This window comes from Schistocerca serialis, chromosome 2, assembly GCF_023864345.2.
Source record: "Schistocerca serialis cubense isolate TAMUIC-IGC-003099 chromosome 2, iqSchSeri2.2, whole genome shotgun sequence".
Taxonomy (NCBI): domain Eukaryota; kingdom Metazoa; phylum Arthropoda; class Insecta; order Orthoptera; family Acrididae; genus Schistocerca; species Schistocerca serialis.
The window spans coordinates 166991006-167015405 of record NC_064639.1 but is presented as its reverse complement, the minus strand read 5'-3'; the positions used below and the strand labels follow the sequence as shown (position 1 = coordinate 167015405).

The 24400-nt window shown below is 43.7% G+C and overlaps 1 protein-coding gene across 1 annotated transcript in view; it reads left to right on the top strand.

Annotated features, from left to right (window-relative positions):
• LOC126456875 (uncharacterized) overlaps positions 1 to 24400 on the top strand; it is a 249809-nt gene that overhangs the window by 189430 nt on the left and 35979 nt on the right. The window contains exon 13 of the mRNA XM_050092695.1: positions 1723 to 1863. Within this exon, the coding sequence (XP_049948652.1) occupies positions 1723 to 1863 (141 nt within the window). The remainder of the gene's footprint in view (positions 1 to 1722; positions 1864 to 24400) is intronic.

Here is a 24400-nt window from a genome sequence, read left to right as displayed (position 1 = left end):
GCTTTAAGAAAAGTAAAGGCTCGAGAGGGGCAATTTTGACGTTGAGGTTGATAATGGTAGCAAGACTAAAGAAAAATCAAGACATGTTCATAGGATTTGTCGACCTGGAAAAAGCGTTCGACAATGTAAACTGCTGCAAAATGTTCGAAATTCTGAGAAAATTAGGGGTAAGCTATAGGGAGAGACGGGTCATATACAATATGTACAACAGCCAAGAGGGAATAATAAGAGTGGACGACCAAGAACGAAGTGCTCGTATTAAGAAAGGTGTAAGACAAGGATGTAATCTTTCTCCCCTACTGTTCAATCTGTACATCGAGGAAGCAGTGATGGAAATAAGGAAATAAAATAGATGTTCAGGAGTGGAATTAAAATTCAAGGTGAAAGGATATCAATGATACGATTCGCTGATGACATTGCTATCCTGAGTGAAAGTGAAGAAGAATTACATGATGTGCTGAACGGAATGAACAGTCTCATCAGTACAGAGTATGGATTGAGAGTAAATCGAAAAAAGACGAAGGTAATGAGAAGTAGTAGAAATGAGAACAGCGAGAAACTTAACATCAGGATTGATGGTCAGTAGTAGATGAAGTCAAGGAATTCTGCTACCTAGGCAGTAAATAACTAGTGACGGACGGAGCAAGGAGGACATCAAAAGCAGACTATCTATGACAAAAAAGGCATTCCTGGGCAACAGATGCCAGCTAATATCAAATATCGGCCTTAGTTTGAGGAAGAAGTTTCTGAGAATGTACGTCTGGAGTACAGCATTGTATTGGTAGTGAAACATGGACTTTGGGAAAACCGGAACAGAAGAGAATAGAAGGATTTGAGATGTGGTGCTACAGATGGATGTTGAAAATTAGATGGACAGATAAGATAAGAAATGAGGAGGTTCTGCGCAGAATCGGAGAGGAAAGGAATATGTGGAAAACACTGATAAGGAGAAGGGACACGGTGATAGGACATCTGTTAAGGCATGAGGAAATGACTTCCATGGTACTAGAGGGAGCTGTAGAGGGTAAAAACTGTAGAGGATGACAGATATTGGAATAGATCCAGCAAATAATTGAGGACATAGGTCGCAAGTGCCACTCTGAGATGAAGAGGTTAGCACAAGAGAGGAATTCGTGGTGGGCCGCATCAAACCAGTCAGAAAACTGATGACCAAATAAAACATCTCGTGTTATTTCAGGCACGTGCGTCAACTTATACATCTCTGCCTACATTCTTCCGTGAATTACTGAATTTTCAAATGTAAACGGATTTTCGGGTCACACTGTAGACTGGGAGGTGGCTGCCCAGGAGTGAGAGGCGCAAAGTCTTTCTGGACAGCATAGGTGGTGGCATCCTGTAAATGTAAACTTTCTGTCACCTTTGCACCTTCTCAGTACATAAATTGTTAATCTTAAACATTTCCACCTAAGATGCAACATAATAAGAAATCAAATTTCATTGTACGTACATGCATAATTTAATGTTGAACATAATTTAATAAGTAATAATTATAATTTAATAATCTTTAATAGTTAATAATTAATTAATAATGATTAATAATGAAACTTAATTATAACAATTATATTAAATTATCTTTTAATTAATAATAATTTTATAATTATAATTTAATATTTGTTACTTCGTGGCTGGTCTTTTGTAAGTGTGGAGCAAATGAAGTAGAGTAATACTCTAAGTACGGAGAGGCGGCTCGGTGTGTCGCAGGCGCAGCGCGACGCAGCTGAGGAGGCGTACGCTTTACGCCGTGATGCTGTTCTTCCTGCTGGGCCTCCCGTGGCTGCTGGGACCGCCGGCCAGGGTGCCGGCTCTCGCCTACCTTTTCTCCATCGTCGCCACGCCACAGGGGTAAGTGCCACCTCTCACATTCTACGGAGGCTTTAATTTTTTCCATCCTGACTTCAATGTGTCTGGCTACCGACAGTGCTCTGCGTTCACGATATTTTGACCCTGACACGTAACCGGCCGGTGTGGCCGAGCGGTTCTAGGCGCTGCAGTCTGTAACCTCCGACCGCCACGGTCACAGTTTCGAATCCTGCCTAGGGCATGCATGTGTGTGATGTCCTTAGGTTAGTTAGGTTTAAGTAGTTCTCTGTTCTAGGGGACTGATGTCCTCAGATGTTAAGTCCCATAGTGCTCAGAGCCATTTGAACCAGACACGTATTTGTGTTGTGGATGCACGTACTCTCACCACAGTCCCATCTCAGGATACACTGGAGGGACAACCATCCAAGTGAACTCATTGCGAGTCTTTTACACTCTTGAAACTTCCTGGCAGATTAAAACTGCGTGCCGCACCGAGACTCGAACTAGGGACCTTTGCCTTTCGCGGACAAGTGCTCTACTGACTGAGCTTGCAAAGCACGACCCACGACCTGTCCACACAGCTTTACTTCCGCCAGTACCTCATCTGCTACCTTTCAATCTGCACAGATAAGGTACTGACAGAAGTAAAGCTGCGTCATGAGACATGCTTGGGAAGCTGTCAGTAGACCACCTGTCCACGAAAGGCAAAGCTCCAGAATAGAGTCTCGGTGCGGCACAGTTTTAATCTGTCACGAAGTTCCATGTCAGCGCACACTCCCCTTCGGAGTAAAAATTTCGTTCTTTTACACTCCTCACGTATTTACTGCTCTCGTATTGCTGACCAAGGTAACCGTTTCTCTTCACCACGAGCAGTATACTTTTTAAACTTCCCACGATTTGACTCCATAACCCATCGTTAACTCAGTAAAACTAACCATAATGTCCAACGCTGCCTCTTATATACCTACTCACAACTTCATTTGTAATACAAATGAACAGTTGTAACACAAAAGAACATTAGTAATACAAATGAGGAATTGCATAAATGATGAACCCTAAAAGGAACAGTGTAAGCAAGTAGTGTTACATCGAAGTAATTGAAGACGGAACAGGAACTCGAAATGAAGCAGTCTGCGCAACAAGCCGACCGTGCTTTCTCTCGCGTAAATGTCGTTGTCGGAAGCGAGGGTAGCGACAGGCGTTTCTGTTCTTCTTCACGAGTTAGCTTGTAGCCCGTTACTACCTCAATTTTCAAACCATCTTTCCATGGGACGAAAAACTTCTCTTCCTTCAATAGGATGATGATCAACAGCAAGTTTCGGGAGTCCTTTGTTGTCCATCCTTCTTACATGGTGCTTCGAATTTTACTGACATATTTTATTACTGAAAAAATTATTTTTAATGGCTGTCTAAGTTCTGGATGGTACCGACCAAAGTGTGGATCCATGTCGACTCCACTGCCGTGGCCAACAGTGCTATGTTTCTCGATTGAGGATCCATGTCGCGAACGGTCCGTACGAGGTGGTCTCACAGATTCCCTATTGGGTTAAAATCCGGGGCGTATGGTGGCCAGGGGAGTACAGTAAATTCATCCTAGTGATCTTCGAACCACGGAGCTACGCTGCTAGTTGTTTGACAAGCTACGTTGTACCGAGGGAAAAAACACTGCATGTAGACCTGGACAGAGTCCCCAAAGATAAACTCATACTTATGTTCATCCATTGTGGCTCCCAGAATGACTAGATCACTCAGGGAATGCCACGAAAACTTTCTCCAAACCATAAGCTCCGTCCTACGATTGGACCATACCAATGATTGCTGTAGGGTGTTTTACGTCTGTCCAACGGAGCATAAAACACGGTACATCTGTAAAGGACACCTGTCGCCGCTCAGCGGACGTCCAGTAGTGCTATTGGCGTGCAAATTCCAGCCTCCACTGGCGATGGACCCCAAGCAGCATGGCTACCTGAACCAGACGCGTACTACGGAAGGCCATGCGCAGCAACGTTCGCTGGACCGTCGTTGGGGAGGCACTGTTCATCTGTGCGGTAGGTTGCACGTCTATTCACATGTGCACATCCCCGCAGCCGCCATTCAGACACGTCATCTGTGGCCCGTAATGCACGACAGCTGTCCTGGCGCCGGTTTTGGATAGTGCCATTTTGCCATGCACTGTATACTTTAACCACAGCGGCAGACGAATAGCTTACAGACTTAGCTGTTTCCGAAATGCTTCCACCATTACCCCGAAAGCCATTGGTCATGAGCTTTTGGACGTCAGATAAATCGCTCCATTTCCGCATTACGATAATGACTGCACTGTTTCCCGCGTCCCCCGACACGCTCTATGTACCCTGCTCTAATAGTGCTGCCACCTGCGGTCTTTGAGTGATGGTTGCACGTTGACGTAGAGTATAGGCGATCAGAACGTTAATGTGACTGCACCGTGTATAATGATGTAGTGTCTGAAGAAAGCTGCACAAATATTCAGTCGGACCTCGGTAATACTCCAAAGCGGAGCAAATATTGGCAGCTTCCTTGTAACTAGTTGGGTGTAACATTTGTAGGGTTATGAAGTGGGACGATGATAAAGACATGGTCGTAGGTGAAGCATGTATAATATTATGGAAATGTAATTAGTTTACAAAGGAGACCGTTTAGAAATCATTCATTGTACCCATCCTAAAGTATTGCTCAAACGTGTGAATCCCTTACCAAATGGGACTGATAGCGTATGTTGTATGTACACAGAGAATGCCAGCACGAATAGTCACAGGTTTATTTGACCCATGGCTGAGTGTCCCAGACTTGTTGAAGAAACTAAATTAGCAGACGACTGAAGATAGAAGCAAGCTATGCAAAGAAAATCTAATTACGAAATTTCAAAAACCAGAATTTGAAGACATTAAAAGATGTATCTGGGAATATACCACAGCCCCCTACGTATCTCTCCGCTAGGACGGTAACGATAAGACCAAGTGCGGTTCTAGGCGCTACAGTCTGGAACCGAGCGACCGCTGCGGTCGCAGGTTCGAATCCTGCCTAGGGCATGGATGTGTGTGATGTCCTTCGGTTAGTTAGGTTTACGTAATTCTAAGTTCTAGCGGACTTATGACCTCAGAAGTTAAGTCCCATAGTGCTGAGAGCCATTTGACCCATTTTGAAAAGATCAAGACTGACTACAGCACGTACAGAGGCATTTCAAAAGTCATTCTTTGTTCACTCCATACGCGAATGGAACGGGATGAATCTCTGGAACTCGTACAAAGGGATGTACGCCAGTTTTTGATTGGTCTTCGATCATCTAGAGCCCTTGACAAGTTGGATTGCTGGAAGAGATCGATTCCAAAAAGGGCTACGGATTCGTCACAAATTTGCTTGTACGGAACGAGGGCGTCACAGAAATGTTCAGTAATCTACAGTGGGAGGCGCCGCAGCATTGCCTTCCTCATCGCTGGAAGCGTTTACTCTTCAAATTACAAGTTCCTGTGTTCCAATACGACCCAAGAAATACGTCACAGTTGCACATTAACGATTCGGATAGCGATCAACACAGTACAGTTAGAGGGAGTGGAACAAATACCGAAGGATACCGACTTTGGTTCTTCCTACACCACCTAAGGGGGATAGGAAAGCAGTAAAATGGCTTTGAACACCACATATCGCTAATACACACAACGTGAAACATGCAACGTGCAAATTTTGATGGGTCCAGTTAAAGTGACTTTGGTAAACGTGGACGATCTGAACCTTGCTCCTTCCAGTTCTCGGGATTTATTATATTTTTGAAAAGTAAAACCAGGTTACTACAATATTTGGTTTCCCCAAAACGGGACGCGCGACTTCACTGCGTAGCACACGGTTTAGGCAGTCGTTTCTATACTTTTTTCTAGAGGCCGGGTTCTTTTTGCTAGCCTTGAAAAAACAAAGAGGCAGAGCGATTGGAAATGAGGAAAATTTCTGCATTCTTAGATCTGTAATACGTCTTGCGATAGGACTGAATTGATTCGATGAGCGGAACAGTGAACGAACATTGCAGTACTTGGCACTTATCTAAACATAGAAGAATGTACTAATTGATGTTTTAGCTTTTAATCGTACTCACTGGGAAGATGCATGACCTAAACATAAGTGTGTTTATTTAGATTCTGCATATTAAAACGTCCTAACAGCCACTTATTGCTGTTGTAAGACTGCGTTTTCTAACACCATATGCACGTTTTCTAGGAGTTACGCATGACTGACTTATACACGTGTACCCAGTTGCACTACGTTCTACTCCTCTTTGAAAATGCAGGAGGCAGAGATGTTCTGTAGAGTCCCAAATCTGGCATGCTTCGATTTCGATCATTTCGGAGCTTAGCAGTACGAACCGCAATGAGCGTTGCTTACTTTGCCGACAACAACAGCATACCAATGCGATGGTTATTATAAACATTTACGGCTGTTTATGGCGTTGAGATAACATGAGACGACGTGCCAGATGTGTAATTAGTCGTTTATCTTAATACGAGTACGTTTTCCATTAGACCATGAAATAATTTACAACTTTTAGTCCTCCTAACCTCATACCAAGGTCTGCAGTCGGCAGTCGTTTGACTGCATGACCTGAGGACCCAGGGGCCAGGGTTGGTACTGACAGGGTAAACACACTTCGCCGCGCTCCAGCTGCCAGTTGTACAGCCCATTCATAGAAAATTAGTCCCCGCCTGAATCGCAACTCATTGTGAGTGCGAATTTACGAATATTGCTGAGGACAATGAAAAATCGGCGGCTCTAATCTAAACATTCTGTATAACATCGCATTTGTCAACCCATGTAAGGAATGCTATCGAAATTTACCCCGAGGTGACAAAAGTAGTGGAATACATCCAAATATTGGTCGGGCCTCTTTTTGCCCGGCATAGTGCAGCAACTCGAAATGACGTAGACTCAACAATTCGTTGTAAGTTCCCTGCAGAAATATTTAGTCATGACGCCTTTATAGCCGTCCATAATTGCGAATATCTTGCCGTAGCAGGATTTTGTGCACTGACTGCCATCTCAATCATGTCCCATAAATGTTCGATGGGATTCATGTAGAACAATTTGGGTGACCAAATCATTCGCTCGAATTAGTCAGAATGTCCTTCAAACCATTCGCGAACGATTGTGACCCAGTGACATGGCGCATTGTCCGTGAATGCTTGCAAATGGTCTCAAAGTTATGTTTGACCAGAGGACCCAGTTCATTACATGTTCACACAGCCAGCACCTCTATGGAGCACCGCCAGCCTGCACAGTGCGTTGTTAACAACTTAGGTCCATGGCTTCATGGGGTCTGCGCCACACTCGAAGCCTGCCATCAGTTCTTACCAACCGAAATCGGGACTTATCTGACCAGGTCGCAGTTTTCCAGTTTTCTAGGGTCCAACCGGTACGGTCACGAGCCCACGAGAGGCGCCGCAGGCGAAGTCGTGCTGTTAGAAAAGCCACTCGCGTCGGTCGTCTGCTGCCATGGCCCATTAACGCCAAATTTCGCCGAACCGTCCTAACACATTCGTTCATCGTACGTCCCACATCGACTTCTACCGTTATTTCACGCAATGTTACTTGTCAGCGCTGACGACTTCACCCAAACGCCGTCGCCCTCGCTCGCTAAGTGAAAGCCGTCGGCCACGGTGAGAGGTAAAGCCTGAAACTTGGTATTCTCGGTGCACTCTTAACTCTTGTAACGAGTTCCCAAAGGGAGTGCCCTATTCGTGAACTTCAGCAACCATTCCGCGTTCAAACACTGTTAATTCCCACCGTACGGCCAAAATCATGTCGGAAACGCTTTCACATGAATCACCAGAGGACAAGTTCGCCCCTGGTAGCTGAGTGGTCAACGACACGGAATGTCATACCTAACGTCCCGGGTTCGATTCCCGGCTGGGTCGGAGATTTTCTCCGCTCAGGGACTGGGTGTTATGTTGTCCTTATCATCATCATTCCATCCCCATCGACAAGCAAGTCGCCGAAGTGGCGTCATCTCGAAAGACTTGCACCAGGCGAACGGTCTACCCGACGAGAGGCCCTAGCCACACGGCATTTCCATTTTACCAGAATACAAAGGACAGCTCCACCAACGCATTGTCCTTCTACACCTTTTGTTCGCAACACTATAGCCATCTGTATATGTGCGTATCACTATAACATGAATTTGTCACCTCATTGTAATGTTTTCATTAGCTACACCTTCGTCTATATTTTATGCTGAGCAAGCAGTGCTTGTCTTGCGTCCATTGAACACACAACACTGGTGTTTGCCATTTGTCTATAACAGTGTCCTGTGTGTTAACGTATTTTAGATGCCTGTGTATCGTATTTTCTGAGCCATATTTCGGGATCAGTCTAAGAAGCACGGGAAACCGCCTCAAAACCACACTCAGTCTAGCTAGTTTACCAGACCGCCGGTTGTTAATCCACAACGTGAAATCCATCTGGAAATGCCTAACCTTCTGGTATAATAGAATAATAGCCCGCAATTTATCAAAAGAGATGTGGATAAAGCCTGCTGAATAGCTCCGAAAAGGCTGACCACTGCTGCATGGAATCGATCGATGGCGGAGTGTGCGCCTGATTAGTATATGATGCAATTTCTTGTTTAGGAAACAAGGCATTGTCTAGATTTAGAATTCAGGTGATTTCTGGAATCACTTACAGAGACAGCAGGATTTCCATGACCGTAACTGTTAGTCTCCGCACCTCTCAAAACTCTAGTCAGCGCCCAGTGTGAGGACCTCTCTGTAGATAAGACGTTCCTTTAGAATCAAGCGCCCTCGAGTCAGGTTATCCGATTAGGTCGATATCTGAACTGGAAATATGGCGTCGATATTACGGATTGTCACCATTCACATTTTCTGGAAGACCAGATGAAGATGCACATTTCATGTATTTTGTTCTATCACCGTATTGCGAGATATTGAAAAAAATATTTGCTATCAAAAACAGTCTTGGTCACTAATTATTTATTCCGGTGACCGGTTTCAACCACAACTGTGCTCATCTTCAGACCAATGAACACCACCAGAAGGAAGTTTTTGGTTATTGGTCTGAAGATGACCACAGTTGTGGTTGAAACCGGTCACCGGAATAAATAATTTGTGAGCAAGACTGTTTTTGATAGTAAATATTAGTAAAAACATTGACCACTGTTTGCTCCCACAATGTATTCAAATGTAATTAATTGAAAAAAATACTTTTATACTGAATACAACTACAAAATTAAAACAACCAGAAGGAACAACCCACTCACTATTTTCTAATGTCACGAGTAGTGGCTACTAGATCTGCAATTTCAAAATTGCACCGGCAAACTGCGTGGGAATGTAGAAGGTATCTTGAGGAACAAATTTTGGATAGGAAACCGTATCCGAAACCGTCATCCAACGACCCTACAGAGCGTCGAAGTTAAAGACGCCGGCGCTTGTAGATGTTTGTACTTGTAGGGTGATTTCGTGATGGTGTTACAAACTTTCAGGGATGATGAAGAAGGCTAGACTTGTCAATTTGAGTTACGGGACCCTGGTCCGGAAACGAATAAGTCGAAAGTTATCAGCGGAAATCTTTCTGATACCTCTGATAGAGATTACTCTATGTGCCGCTACTATTGTTGCTAAGGCTGTAGGGCAGGCAACGTTCTGAGTTGGTAGTACGGACCGACAGAAGAAAAAAATGTCTAGTAAACATAGGCTTTAAAATGTATACCTTAAGAGGTATGAGAATTTGTTCATCTTAGATACTGTGAAACACATTTCTTCTTCTGCAAGCTCTTAGCTCTTCAGATTTTTGGAAGAGGTGGTATGGATCAATACAAGAAAAATGTCTAGTAAACATGGGTCCTAAAATGCATACCTTAAGAACTATGAGAACTTGTTCAGTAGAAGAGAAATATTTTACGCCAGTGAAGATGAACAAGTGTTCATAGCTCTTAGAGTATTCATTTTAGACCCTATGATTATTTGTTTTCTTTTTTTGGTCAATACTTTCTCCTTCCAAAATATGAAAAGCAAAGACCTACAGTAGAAGAGATCTGTTTCATAGTACAGAAGATGAATAAGTGCTCACACCTATTAAGGTAAGCAGTTTAGAGCCCATTTTTACCAGACATTTTTTTACTTATTTCTGCATAAGGAACCTGTCAACCTGTCACTACAATTTGACCATGTTTTTTTGGGACCTTGCATACATAAATCTACAGGCGCCGGCACCTGTAACTTCGACCCCCTGTAGAGTCGTTGCATGACGTTTCCGGACACGGATTCCTATGCTTATTTTGTTTCTTAAAACACCTTGCACATAGTCTCGAATTTTCGAGGGTAATTCTGAAACACCCTGTATGTTCTAATTTTAGATGAGAGAAGATTATGCATATCTGAATTCTAATGGGCAAAGAAGGGAAAGGTCGTGGACAGAGACGGATTACCATTATTTGCTTATGTCACGGACCAATTTTCGAACTTCTCTTATGGCTGCCGTGGAATAAAAGTTTAGAATAGTTGGTAATGTACTCTTACGTCGATGGAATTTCGAGTAAACAGTACGTACGAACTCTAACGAACCCCAGCAGTAGCTAACTGCATTAGCACACTGAGCTCTCATAATCAATGTAGCGGATTCTACTCCAGAATATATGTTCTTTTCATTTTTTCGACAATTACCTCGAACCTCAGCGGGATGTTTGTTCGCTTTCAGACAACTAATGTAACAATATCGATCAACATAGAGAAATAAGACTATTAGAGGTGCGTCATTTTTACCAACGAAATTTACGAATCAGAGGAACAGATTCTGAATTCCTGACAAACTTATCAGCTTAAAAATTGTTGCCATTTATAGAAGTAAGAAAGCAGAACCAATAAGCCGTATTTAATTTTTTTCCAACCCTTCCATATCTATATTCCTTCGGTTGCAGCTAAAACACAATTTTATGAAAAGTTCAACTTTATTTGGGTCCTCTGAAAAATTTATTGCTCTTATTCAGTGTCTGCTAAGATCACACTGTCTGGAGAAGAAAGGTTCCATTACAGTTTAATTTCACATTTCTGAACTGTTTAGCTAAAACCTGTAGACCCATACACAAAAACAGAAAGTTCTTCAGAGAGTCTTAAAAATTAAAAAAGAAACACTGCAAGCTGTCGGATGCGTTAACGAGTGAGTGTGTGTGTGTGTGTGTGTGTGTGTGTGTGTGTGTGTGTGTGTCATGCTGAATGTTATTATATATACATAAAGAAAGATTTATACACGGGATTAGTGAATTTAATCATGGCACTTCAGTTTCCTATGCCTATGCACACTTTCAGAACACAAATTAATAAACAGATTAATTAATTTAATAAGACTGAACCTTAAATTGCTGGTGTATCCATGTACCACCACAATAAAATAAAAACAGCGAATAGTTGAAGGAGTATGAACGAGAACAGTGGCTTATTTAAGTTTACAAAATAATGAGAGGTTTTATCAATCCTTTTATAGCTACAACGAGCTGATAAATCTTACACAAAAAAGGCAAACTCAAATCAGAAAAGTGAAGGTGTTTGATTGGCAAAGCATGGGATGCGAGCTATACAAATTTCCCTCTGAATTAATCTCTTTTACAACGCATCTGCCTCTCTTTACATAAATCCACTGTGAGGCCCAGCAGTATTCAAATGGAATCAGCTACAATCAAACATACCACAACCTATGGTTCACTTGAGAACAGGGAGCAGTGAACGTCATTTAACAACTCTACACCTGCGCAGCAGTATTTTCCCCTTTCACCTTGATTGAGACAGCATCAGAAAACGGCACACTGTGAGCGAGGAGCGGCGCACTGTGGCAGCTGTAACGTTCGGACGCGTCAATGAAAATTTGCAAATTACTCGGTCTGGGGCTCTGATTATCAGAACGCGAGAAATTTCCCTATCAAAGCCCCGAAATCCCAGCAGATTTCAGTGTGAGGTGCACCTGTTTGCTGGTTTGGCCAAACCAATTTGACTCATATGCATGACGGTGCATGCTGGAATTGTCAAACGACAAATGGCCGATTCAAGACGAATAGGTTTACACTTGTCACACACAATATGTCCAAGATGATATGCAGTTACACTGGTGGTACAGCTGGAAACTGTCCTTGGCTATTAGTCCATCACAAGATACAGATCACAAGTCTTACCCAGTAGGGAAAGACCTGAAATTGTCCATCAGGGGAGGAGCAGAAAACGAAGAAGGCAAAGAATCACCAGTTTCAAAAAGGCTTGGTACGGCAACAGAATTAGTAAACACAAAATCGCCCCCATATTGCACAAAACAATCGAACTATGCTGTACTGATTGAATCTCCCTTATTGAGCGTTCTGTTGGACTGATATCCAGCCGAGACACAGCACCGGGTTTCCCACTTTGCATATCCTGAGAGGAACCAATCAGTCATACCAAATTTGTCTTGACTGAAAAAAGATTTTAGACTAGGGAGGCGCCGTTCTCATGGTAATCATGGACATGTTTGAACAAAAAAGGAACGTCTACCTAGATGGGACCAGAGTCCATCGTTTACGGAGAGATCTAATCTTACCAGGCCGACCATTTCCAGTTTCTGAAAGAAGGCTGTTAAGCTTCCCAGACAGTCAAACAAATGAAATAAGATCCTGGTGACTTCCTGGTGTCGGGTAAGTTACAGTCGTGCCTCAGCTAAACACGTGCAGCAGCCACTCTGTCCATATCCTCTCAGTTCCAACATGAGAATGCACAGAGTTTGATGACATTCCCGCCGTTTGCGCAAAGACTGTTTACATCAGTCTCTCTTAAATGTCTTGTCCACCCACTATCTGCCAAGTGGCCATCTTCACGACAGACTGCCACCTGGCCCAGGTAACACGTTTTGCAAACGGGCATCCTCCTTTCCAAACCTAAGGGGAAGAAAGAGAGTGCTATGGCCAGAAGTCACTCTGCAAGTACGATCCACTGAGCGCTGCTTCGCAGAATCACTCACATAGCCTGCTTGCTGCACTCAGAACTTACGTCCCCCCTCCCCAAATTCGTCACTCTCCCTGTTCTCCGTCACCTCCACTACGGCCCCTCAGGTACAAGTTCTCTGCTGGTTACACATGAATTTATAAGAACACTTTCTCCACATCCTCTCAGTTCCAACATGAGAATGCACGGAGTTTGATGACTTTCCCGCCGTTTGCACAAGAGTTTGATGACTTTCCCACCGTTTTCACAAAGACTCAGTGTACACCAGTCTGTCTTAAATGTCTTCCTCCACCGACTTTCCGCCAAGTGGCCACCTTCATGACAGATTGCCACCTGGCCCGGGTAACATGTTTTGCAAATGGGCATCCTCCTCTCCAAACCTAAGGGGAAGAAAGAGAGTGCTATTGCCAGAAGTCGCTCTGCAGGTACGATCCACTGAGCGCTGCTTCGCAGAATCACTCACATAGCCTGCTTGCTGTACTCAGAACATACGTCCCCCGTCCCCTCCCCAAATTCGTCACTCTCCCTGTTCTCCGTCACCTCCACTACGGCCCGTCAGGTACAAGTTCTCTGCTGGTTACACACGAATTTATAAGAACACCCTGTGTTGTGTCTAGACAAGACAGCCTAGACACAATGAGAGGAAGCCGAAAGGCACGCGCTAAGCCAAAGCAGGATGGCGTGAGGTCTGAAACAGGATACGTAATGAATGCTATAAAGAAAAGTACGTAGCTTTTGGTACATCTGGAGATTGTGGCGATACAAGTGAGACTCTTTAGATACATGCAATGTTACTAATGGCGCCTTGCTAGGTCGTAGCCATTGACTTAGCTGAAGGCTATTCTAACTATCTGCTCGGCAAAGGAGCGAGGCTTCGTCAGTATAGTCGCTAGCTACGTCGTCCGTACAACTGGGCGAGTGCTAGTCCATATCTCGAGACCTGCCTTGTGGTGGCGCTCGGTCTGCGATCACACAGTGGTGACACGCGGGTCCGACATGTACTAATGGACCGCGGCCGATTTAAAACTACCACCTAGCAAGTGTGGTGTCTGGCGGTGACACCACACTCTGCTCACAATTTCGACTTGTCAAGGAGTCATATATCACACATACTAAATGTAGTACTGGAGAACACAGAGAGCATGACTTAAAATATGAACGTTCATCTGACTGAGATTGTTGTTAAAGTGACAGAGTGGAGTGCCACCTCTCAACACCTTGTATCAGGGACGATCAAACAGTTTCCGTTTGCAGGCGTTGTCGCAGCATTTGTGCAACACAGCTTGACTCTGATGTGTGGTATACGAGCATCGACATGAAGGTAAAGGGTTAGTGTGGCTTCGAACAGAGACTTTTTGATTGCCCCTTGTAATATTGGACATGGTCTGACAGCATCGCTGGGACTGATATACGTATTCCTGCTCTCTTGTTACTTTGGAACTCTTTGTTTCGTTGGGGGTCCACCCAAATTGATGTCGAATGTCTTAAAGAGCGACAGTGCATTCCTACTGAAATGAAAATGGGCAGAAGTCGATTCGGATAGAGCAGCGTACATCTGAGAGCGTTGTGTAGAAGTGGGATTCGTCTGGCATCCCCGAAACGGTCTTTTAACAAATATTTCACATCTTCGTTCTCTCTCCTCTTCAGACCACATGTTAACCTTCCATTAGTAAATTTCTAGGGATAAATAAGCAGGGCTTCATGATTTCCACATAGGGACTACCGTTCTAGGGACTTAGATGATGAGCTCGGAAGCATTAAGAAAGAATCAATAAAAATTTCATTTTCATAATAAGCGTTAATCCTCATCGTTAACGTAGAAATCATATTTTTCCGGTTTATTTTTTATTGCCTAGGAGCTAGGCAGTCTGCACTACTGCCATATAAGTGGTGTGAAATGATATCCTAGCAAATGTTTCTACCCTAAAAAACAACTTTAGAAAAATATGAAACTACCATGGCAAAAAACCCCGATGCGTTGTCTTTTTATTTATTCATCTTTTTCCTTCTACCTTACGTCAATGTGATAGCGAGATAGCCTACTCATTAGGACTGATGATAATTTACCCAGACAGATCTTTTCTAGTGTAAGTAGGCTGTTTAGGTTTTTTTATTGGTAACGCCACATCTGTATGAAAATCACTGGCTGTGCTGTGTGCAGTCTGTGGCTGCTTTGCATTGTTGTAATACTCGCCATTGTAGTGTTGGGCAGCTGGGCTGTTAACAGCGCGTAGCGTTGCGCAGTTGGAGGTGAGCCGCCAGCAGTGGTGGATGTGGGGAGAGAGATGGCGGAGTTTTGTAATTTGTCATGAACTGCAATATATATTATGACTATTAAGGTAAATACATTGTTTGTTCTCTATTAATATCTTTCATTTGCTAACTATCCCTATCAGTAGTTAGTGCCTTCCGTAGTTTGAATCTTTTATTTAGCTGGCAGTAGTGGCGCCCGCTGTATTGCAGTAGTTCGAGTAACCAAGATTTTTGTGAGGTAAGCGATTTGTGAAATGCATAGGTTAATGTTAGTCAGGGCCATTCTTTTGTAGGGATTTCTGAAAGTCAGATTGCGTTGCGCTAAAAATATTGTGTGTCAGTTTAAGCACAGTCATGTATAAATTGTTCAAAGGGGACGTTTCACTAGGTGTGTTATGGAGTTGAGGACTTTAAGGAAGATTAGTGTTTAACGTCCTGTCAATCACGAGGTAGTCAGAGACGGAGCACAAGGTCATATTAAGGTTCAAATAGTTCAAATGGCTCTGAGCACTACGGGACTTAACATCTGAGATCATCAGTCCCCTAGACTTAGAACTACTTAAACCTAACTAACCTAAGGACATCACACACATCCATGCCCGAGGCAGGATTCGAACCTTCGACCGTAGCGGTCGCGCGGTTCCAGACTGAAGCCCTTAGAACCGCTCATCCGCACCGGCCGGCGTTTCAGAGAAATACGGAGTCTAGCAGAATCAGTGTCTGAACATCGATGCTGTCGATGACCTCCTGAATGGCTATTTTCAGCTCAGCAATGGTTATGGAGTTATCGCTATACACCTTGTCTATAATATAGCCCACTAAAAAGAATCGCATGTGTTCAGATCCGGAGAATATGGCACGCAATCCATTCCCGGCCAGTGGCCTCTGGGTACCCCAGGGCCAGAATGCGGTCCCCAAAGTGCTCCTACAGGACGTCAAACACTCTCCTGCTTCGATGACGTCGAGCTCCGTCTTGCATGAACCACATCTTGTCGAAATAGGGGTCTCTTTGAATAATGGGAATGAAATCATCTTCCAAAACCCTCACGTATCGTTCGGTAATCACCGTACCACCAAGGAATATCGCACCGACTATTCAGAGCCTGGACATTGCACCACAAATAGTCACTCATTGAAGGTGCAGAGACTTTTAGATCACGTAATGCGGAGCTCAGTCCCCCAAATGCGCCAATTTTGCTTATTGACGAACCCATCCAAATGAAAGTGGGCTAAAAAAAACCACGCTCTTACTAATTCCCATCATGCCCCACGGCCAACCGTGAAGTTCTAACGTCCTAATGCAAACTGTTCAGAAGTTGGGACGATTCTATTTCATATAGTTCAGTAACTGACACCCTGTAACACACAGGAAACCACATGTTAGCATTACACTAAACACTAGCATTACATTGCGTTAGGATTACCGCTACAAAGACGACCTTCTTATTTGCTTTCTGCCTGCGACTTCCAAACATGAAAAATTGTTTCAGATTCTGCGATACAAAGTTCTTCGCAATTTCACAGAGCAAATCCCTATTAAATGCAACAAGATTGCAGTCCCCGTAATGACGTTTTATGGTAATGTGTTCCGTAAACGTTTAGCTCCATGCCAGTTTTCGTTGCCTTATAATAAGCGATTTCTAATTGATTCTTGACTACACGTTACAATTCTACAACTGTCTCCCAAAAATTACTTGAGATCCTATATTTGTCCCTAAGGAATTTGCTTACGGTCCGTGAGTATGTGCTGCTGAAACATCCTGGGTAAAGTGCGATGTTTCGATGCGTACGGTACCGTGGCCTGAAGACAGTGGACATACCGGGCAGATGAAAATAATTAACTTCGAAGTTTTTTGTTCGTAGAAACGACCATAGGAAACCAAATACGGCAGGAACAGGAAGCCACACGCGGTTGTCGGACCAAGCAATCGCGGAGGGCACTTCCTGGTTCGCGTTGCCAATAGGTGGCGGATACGTACCAGGAAAAGCACGGTACCTTTTCTCGACGACCGTCGTTAAGTAGAACTTCCTGTGGTGCCCGAAGCATACACTGTTTCCTAAGTTATGATTCAAATGGCTCTGAGCATTATGGGACTTAACATCTGAGGTCATCAGTCCCGTAGAACTTAGAACTACTTAAACCTAACTAACTTAAGGACATCACACACATCCATGCCCGAGGCAGGATTCGAACCTGTGACCGTAGCGGTCGCGCGGTTCCACACTGAAACGCCTAGAACCGCTCGGCCACACCGGCCGGCTTCCTAAGTTATAACTGTCTCTCTCTTGGTGCACTACTGAAACATTTCACACACCTTTTAGCCGAAGCAGGTCCAAGAAATTACTGTCATAACTTTACGCGAGAGTTAGTTTTACGTTTTTCCGACTGCTGTTTGTGAGCTACAGAAAGGAACCAGAAGCTCCGTAAAGACTACTGTGATACATACCGTTTCAATTCGTTCTGCGTTATCTTTAAGTCTCTTGTATAAAACATTCTCGGACTTCTTGCCGTGTCAATTCATGGTCAAACCTGGACCTTTCGACAGTTACTTCCATCGCCTTCGTCAGGAGCAACTGTACGTCTCTTGATTTTCTTTGCATATTCGAAAAGTTACCATGTATGTATTAGACGGAGAGAGAGGCGTGTATCATCGCTGCGTGCAATGGAGCCCACTGAGACATGAGTTATACCGATCAGAAAATGTGTTAACAAAGACACCGGCGCCTTTTGTGTTCCGTCTCTAGGAAGTCATAAACTACGTCACTCACCCAGAAGCAAGTGTAGAAACGTCTAGTGAAGCTCTGTGAATGTTGACAACTTAGGTCAGATGCAGTGATAATTACGATAGACATGTAGGAGGTTCTTGATATTCTATTATGACCCTATTGAGCGTCCTGGGTTCGCAGGTGGAATCTTTTACAACTTTGTCGATTTCTGCAAGTATATGATTGTGTAACAGTCGCATTATGCTACAGATTCTTTTAAGAAAGAGTGTGTGCAAGACGTACTTGGACATCTCTTTTGAGATTTTGTTTTCGAATATACGCTGGCGGTGATCAGAGTAGGAGTTGGATGTATTGCAGATTGTACTGTAGTGTTGTCCAATGATATGCCAATGACAGCATCTGAAGACGCAATCGCAAATCTGGAAGCGTTGACAAGAAATCTACTCGAGCAGATTTAGCAATGGTATACGGATAAAAAGCAACTGATAACTAGTAAGGGAATGATATCTAAAAACCAACAACAATAAAATATCGAATCCAAAGAACTATAGAAATACATAAACTTAAGATCAATGAGCCAAAGAAACAGCAGTAGTACACTACTGGCCATTAAAATTGCTACACCACGAAGATGACGTGCTACAGACGCAAAATTTAACCGACAGGAAGAAGATGCTCTGAAATGCAAATGATTAGCTTTTCAGAGCATTCACACAAGGTTGGCGCCGGTGACGACACCTACAACGTGCTGAGGTGAGGAAAGTCTACAACCGATTTCTCAAACAGCAGTTGACCGGCGTTGCCTGGTGAAACGTTGTTGTGATGCCTCGTGTAAGGAGGAGAAATGCGTACCATCACGTTTCCGACTTTGATAAAGGTCGGATTTTAGCCTACCGCGATTGCGGTTTATCGTATAGCCACATTGCTGCTCGCGTTGGTCGAGATCCAATGACTGTTAGCAGAATATGGGATCGTTGGGTTCAGGAAGGTAATACGGAACGCCGTGCTGGATCCCAACGGCCTCGTATCACTAGCAGTCGAGATGACAGGCATCTCATCCGCACGGCTGTAATGGATCGTCCAGCCACGTCTCGATCCCTGAGTCAACAGATGGGGACATTAGCAAGACAAAACCATCTGCACGAACAGTTCGTCGACGTTTGCAGCAGCATGGACAATCAGCTCGGAGTCCATGGCTGCGGTTACCCTTGACGCTTCATCACAGACAGGAGCGCCTGCGATGGTGTACTCAACGACGAACCTGGTTGCACGAATGGCAAAACGTTACATTTCAGCTGTGTTACGACCCCTGGCCCTACCCTTCATTCGATCCCTGCGAAACCCTACATTTCAGCAGGATAATGCGCGACGGCATGTTGCAGGTCCTGTAGGGGCCTTTCTGGATACAGAAAATGTTCGACTGCTACCCTGGCCAGCATATTCTCCAGATCTCTCACCAATTGAAAACGTCTGGTCAATGGTGGCCGTGCAACTGGCTCGTCACAATACGCTAGTCACTACTCTTGATGAACCGTGGTACTGTGTTGAAGCTGCATGGGCAGCTGTACCTGTACACGCCATCCAAGCTCTGTTTGACTCTTTGCCCAGGCGTATCAAGGCCGTTAGTACGGCCAGAGGTGGTTGTTCTAGGTACTGATTTCTCAGGATCTATGCACCCAAATTGTGTGAAAATGTAATCACATGTCAGTTCTAGTATAATATATTTGTCCAATGAATACCCGTTTATCATCTGCATTTCTTCTTGGTGTAGCAATTTCAATGGCCAGTAGTGTATATAGGGCCAGGAAACTGATAGCTTAGCATGCCTGGTGTCAGAGTGCACAATCGCTTCCCAACCACGGAACAGTCTGAATTTTGACTACAGCAAACATATTAGGGTCATAGCTTACCCCATGATGATAAAGGGTCATGTCGCTAGTAGCTCACGGGAATCATATGGGGCGCTTCCAGTTTCTTAGAATTTGCTTTCTGATTAGATGCATCCGTAGATAGCTTCTCCTAACTAATATATAAAATCGGCAGAGCACGAATTCATGAAAGCGGTTACAAGGTTTTTTTTTTTCGTTCCTATCACATGTGGAACTTTCCACCTCTGTTACGACGAGCTGGAGTCACGACTGAAAGGTGAGGTGTTCTGACGTGGTTCTGACAGGAACTGCACAGTGACAAATCCTGTTTACCAATCGTCTCAGCGACACCGAAGGTGAGGGTGCAGGGAAGAATCAGTCTCGCAATAAGTAGACGATTACCAACAGATGTTTAACTTGACAACTCCGAACTGTAGGCAACAGGAGCCGCGGTGGCCGAGCGGTTCTAGGCTCTTCAGTCCGAAACCGCGCGACTGCTACGGTCGCAGGTTCGAATCCTGCCTCGGGCATGGATGTGTGTGATGTACTTAGGTTAGTTAGGTTTAAGTAGTTCTAAGTTCTATGGGACTGATGACCTCCGATGTTAAGTCCCATAGTGCTCAGAGCCATTTGAACCATTTTTGAACCTAGAAGGGCAATCTGATGAACAACCCCTAAGAATGAACCATATTCTATAATGTAGTATGCGATCAGAAACTTACTAAAATCTCCACACCAATCACTTAGGACCTGAACCCTCTGCTTTGTAGGATAGGGGAGACTTAAATATTTGAGAGTTTGGAAGAGGAAGGGGGTTTTAAATTGGTGCGTGTTCTGGCAGACGGCCACCGACGCTGATTTTTCAAGGTCCAGTCGTAATAGAGAACAAGAAGCGATGATTTATGGAGGTGCCATCCACCGACCTTCAGCAACCACCAGCTGTAGGTCGGCTGTGACTGTGGTCGATAGTTCAGCCGTACAACTGCGCGCCGTCACATTATCTGCAACGCAGCTGAATGATTGCACTGTCTTTCACGAGCCTAAGACGTGGATCCTTTCACAGTTAGTCAAGAATGTTCTTGAACTCTTCTCAATATTAATGCCCAAAATACAAGAATGGTTTCCGAGATGGAACACATTTAAGGAACACTGTTTCTGGGCTAGTGGCGCTCACATATGTGTCTGACCCACATATGTGTCTTTGTCGTTTTATTCTAGCCCAACTTACTTTGTTGCTTTTAACCTCTTTCCTCAGGATGTGTTCCTGCCCGTAAACTATCCCGCTGAACGTTCACTTGTCCACGATGTTTTGTGAGCGAAGTAGTTCGAGAGATTGACAGAGTATTAGGGGAAAGCATCGGTTAAATGTGTCCGTACAAGCGCTTTCTAAAATGCCACACACCTACATTAATGAAGAATATGCAGATGTGATGTACGTTTACGGCTTCTGTGACGATAATGCTCCTGGTACTGTTGAAGAAAGCCGTCAGCGCTTTCCGACACGACCAGTTCGTGATCGTAGAGCGTCTACCAGAGTTTTCAGCACCTTGTGTGAAACAGGTATTTTCCAAGTTCTCATTTTTATTCTTAACGTGTATTTCAGCAACCTGCGAAGCAACACCAACACACTGCTGACATGGTGGAGCGTAGTCCTACTGCCAGTATACAGGGACTTTCTTCACATATCAGTGTACCACGAGCATGCGTATGGCGAACACTAGGTTCGGAAAACTTGTACCCGTTTCACATACAGGGTGTCCACATTCTTCACATTGGTGACAATGGCACGCGACTTGGATTTTCACTAGTTAAATGACAGTTGTCACGTACTTTCATTAATATTATTCAGTGGTGGAAATCGTTTACATCGAATGAAATCAACAAGGCATGTATCAATCATCAATGGCCAAAGGATAATCCACATGCAACAGTGGAAACCAATTTGCAAGTTTCTCTTCAGTCGGTGTATAGAGCGGCGTGGTCGGTAACATGTTGATACATCATTTTAGAAAGAACGAATAATGGGACAGAATTACTTGCATTTTTGGGATACTCTGTTTGTTGAATACCTTTGAGAACGTTTCTATGATCATGCGGAGTGTAATGTACTACCAGCATGCCGGAGCACCTCGACATTTTACGAGGCGTATGAGAGAACATCTCAGCCGCACTCACCCTAACCTCTGTATGGGTCGTGGTGGTACAGTTAACTGGCCACCAAGATCGCCGGACTTTACGGCATCAGATTTTTCTTTGTGTAGTTGGATAAACTTTGAAGTGTGCAAATAAAGGCGAATACGCGAGATGAACTACTTGGTCGTATCATAGGCGCTGCTCTCCCCCCAGAAGAGAATGTGCAAAGGCACACAGATGAGCAACACAACATATTCTCCCAAGAGTGCACAAATATCTTGAAGTTGACTGTGGTGTATTCGATCACCACATTCATTCGAAACAGGTATCAGTAACATCACGTGCACTCTGTAAACAAGGAATGATTATGCATTGGGTTTCTTATTAGAAATAGCATTTAAATGAGAGTTATTTATGAAAAAAGAGTCTTATGATTCGTACAGGAACAAGAAACAACTACCAGCACCTGTCCTAATTTGACAGTGATAGCACTGTGGTCTATCGAGACTGCACTTTGTCGTTCAGGGATATTACTGTTAGCGTTTGTCGAGTTCCCATGTAGTGTTTCAACAGCCTCACACAACTAGTGCCAAGGAGAATATATTTCTTTGCCTGTCTATGGACGTGCGAATATCCATGTCACACACATTTAATCAGAAAATGGGTTTCTTTGCAAGAAACGGTCAATGTGATGACTTGTAGGGCACCAAGTGCTGTTACCACAGAGACAACTGTTAAGGTTTTCCTTAACGAGGCACACCGACAATTGAGCGCCCAACGATGTCACTGGGTGCACGAATGACACCATCTCATCCTTTGACGCAAGTCCAAATTCAGTCTACAGAATGTACGAAGGCTTCAAGCAAAACGAACATTCCCGGACTATATTCGTCATAATTACACAGGCCAGTATAGGGGCGACTTTGGGCACACCACACCATCACCTCCGATTCGCATAACCGTTAATTTGAACGGCAGCCGCTACATTTTGACGTGTTAAGTTGGGTGACTGTGTCTTAGAGTCGTTATCCTTCAGTAACATAACAAAGGATCCCGAGCTGCCCTGATGATCTTCGACTGTTTACTTGGGCAGCACATTCCCCAAATCTCTCACACATTGGAAACATCTGGTTACTGGACTCCAAGAGACTGGCTACACAACCACTCACCAGCCACTATCACTAACTCTGAGTCGAGGTAATGTGGAATGATATACTCCAGCATATCATCGAAGCTCAGTTCGTCGCTATGCTCAGCAGGAAATTAAATTTAGTTTACTGTATTCCCCAAGTTATCGGAAAATTACAATGTCTTCTTCCTACCATATCATATACACACGTGTAAAATTTCGTTATGTGCTTTTCTTGTGGTGTCACAGTATTAGTATTCAGCCATGCATATTGTACATTAATTGTATCATTCCTGTCTGTAACTGGTGAAAAGACAGTTTCCAACAAACATATGTGTTCATTAAATGGTCACTGTGAAAATTTGTTACTATACCATGGGTAGGACTGAAACCATCAATATTTAAAATAACTAGTTTTTCATACTCATTAACTAATTTAGTTTGCAAATATGATATAAAAAAACTCACATAAACGAGTGCTTTTTGTAAAATAAGCTAATACTTAAAAAATAAATATAATTCAAATCTCATATCACTTTTTTCAAGAACTATCTGCGCAGTTACAGTATTTTTTGTGTAAAAAAGTGTTTCTTTTCAGAAAAATAGTAACACTTGCAGTTCTGTGTCACTGAAAGTGTTTAGAATGATTTGTCAGTAGGGTGGGGGGGCTAAGCATATTCTGGCACAGGTAGCATCATTGCCAGATTTCCATTTACATCATCGCTCATAACATATTTGTCGGCATTCCTCCCTCACTATTTTTAAGTCAAAATCCAATATTTCCTTATACTCGTATATAAAATGGCAGAAAAATGAGAAATATGGTAAAAATTTCAAAATATCCCTATTGTGCTAAGTTTAAAAAGACTGGACAATATGGCTGACTTAGTATAGCTCTAAGACATCTCAATCCAAAATAGTGATCCAACATGATGGACTTTAACACAGCACACATAGAAGACAATCTAAGGACGCTGATCTTAGCACTGCACTATGCCTCACAATCCAAGATGGTGATCCATAGTGTTGGACTGGGGATACTGGAAGACATAAACAACTTGTCCTATTAGATTCTCATGAGCCTAATGGTGTCAGAATTCAAGACTGCAGATGTGGTCCATACTGGCACAGCTTCTGTGGTTGTCTGGTCGCCTGTGATAAGTACAGAATCCATGATGGTGAACCTGCTGGATACTGGCACAGCCTCCATGGTTGTAGGGTCACTACTCACTATTGCTTATACTACAAGATGGCTATTTGTCAAATTCCAGATGGCCATTTCACAGCTCACTCACAAATCCTGCATAGCTGCCAGGTAATTTCTGCTCAGTTACAATCCTGTCCTAAGTGTAAAGTGGCAGGAAGTTCAAAGCCCACTTCTTAAAAGTCCACTTGTTTTGTGTTCATATTGGACATTCAGAGATTTATGGTACGTGCAGTACGGTACGATGGGAACAACTGCGTCTTATTCATATAAATGTCACACCAGA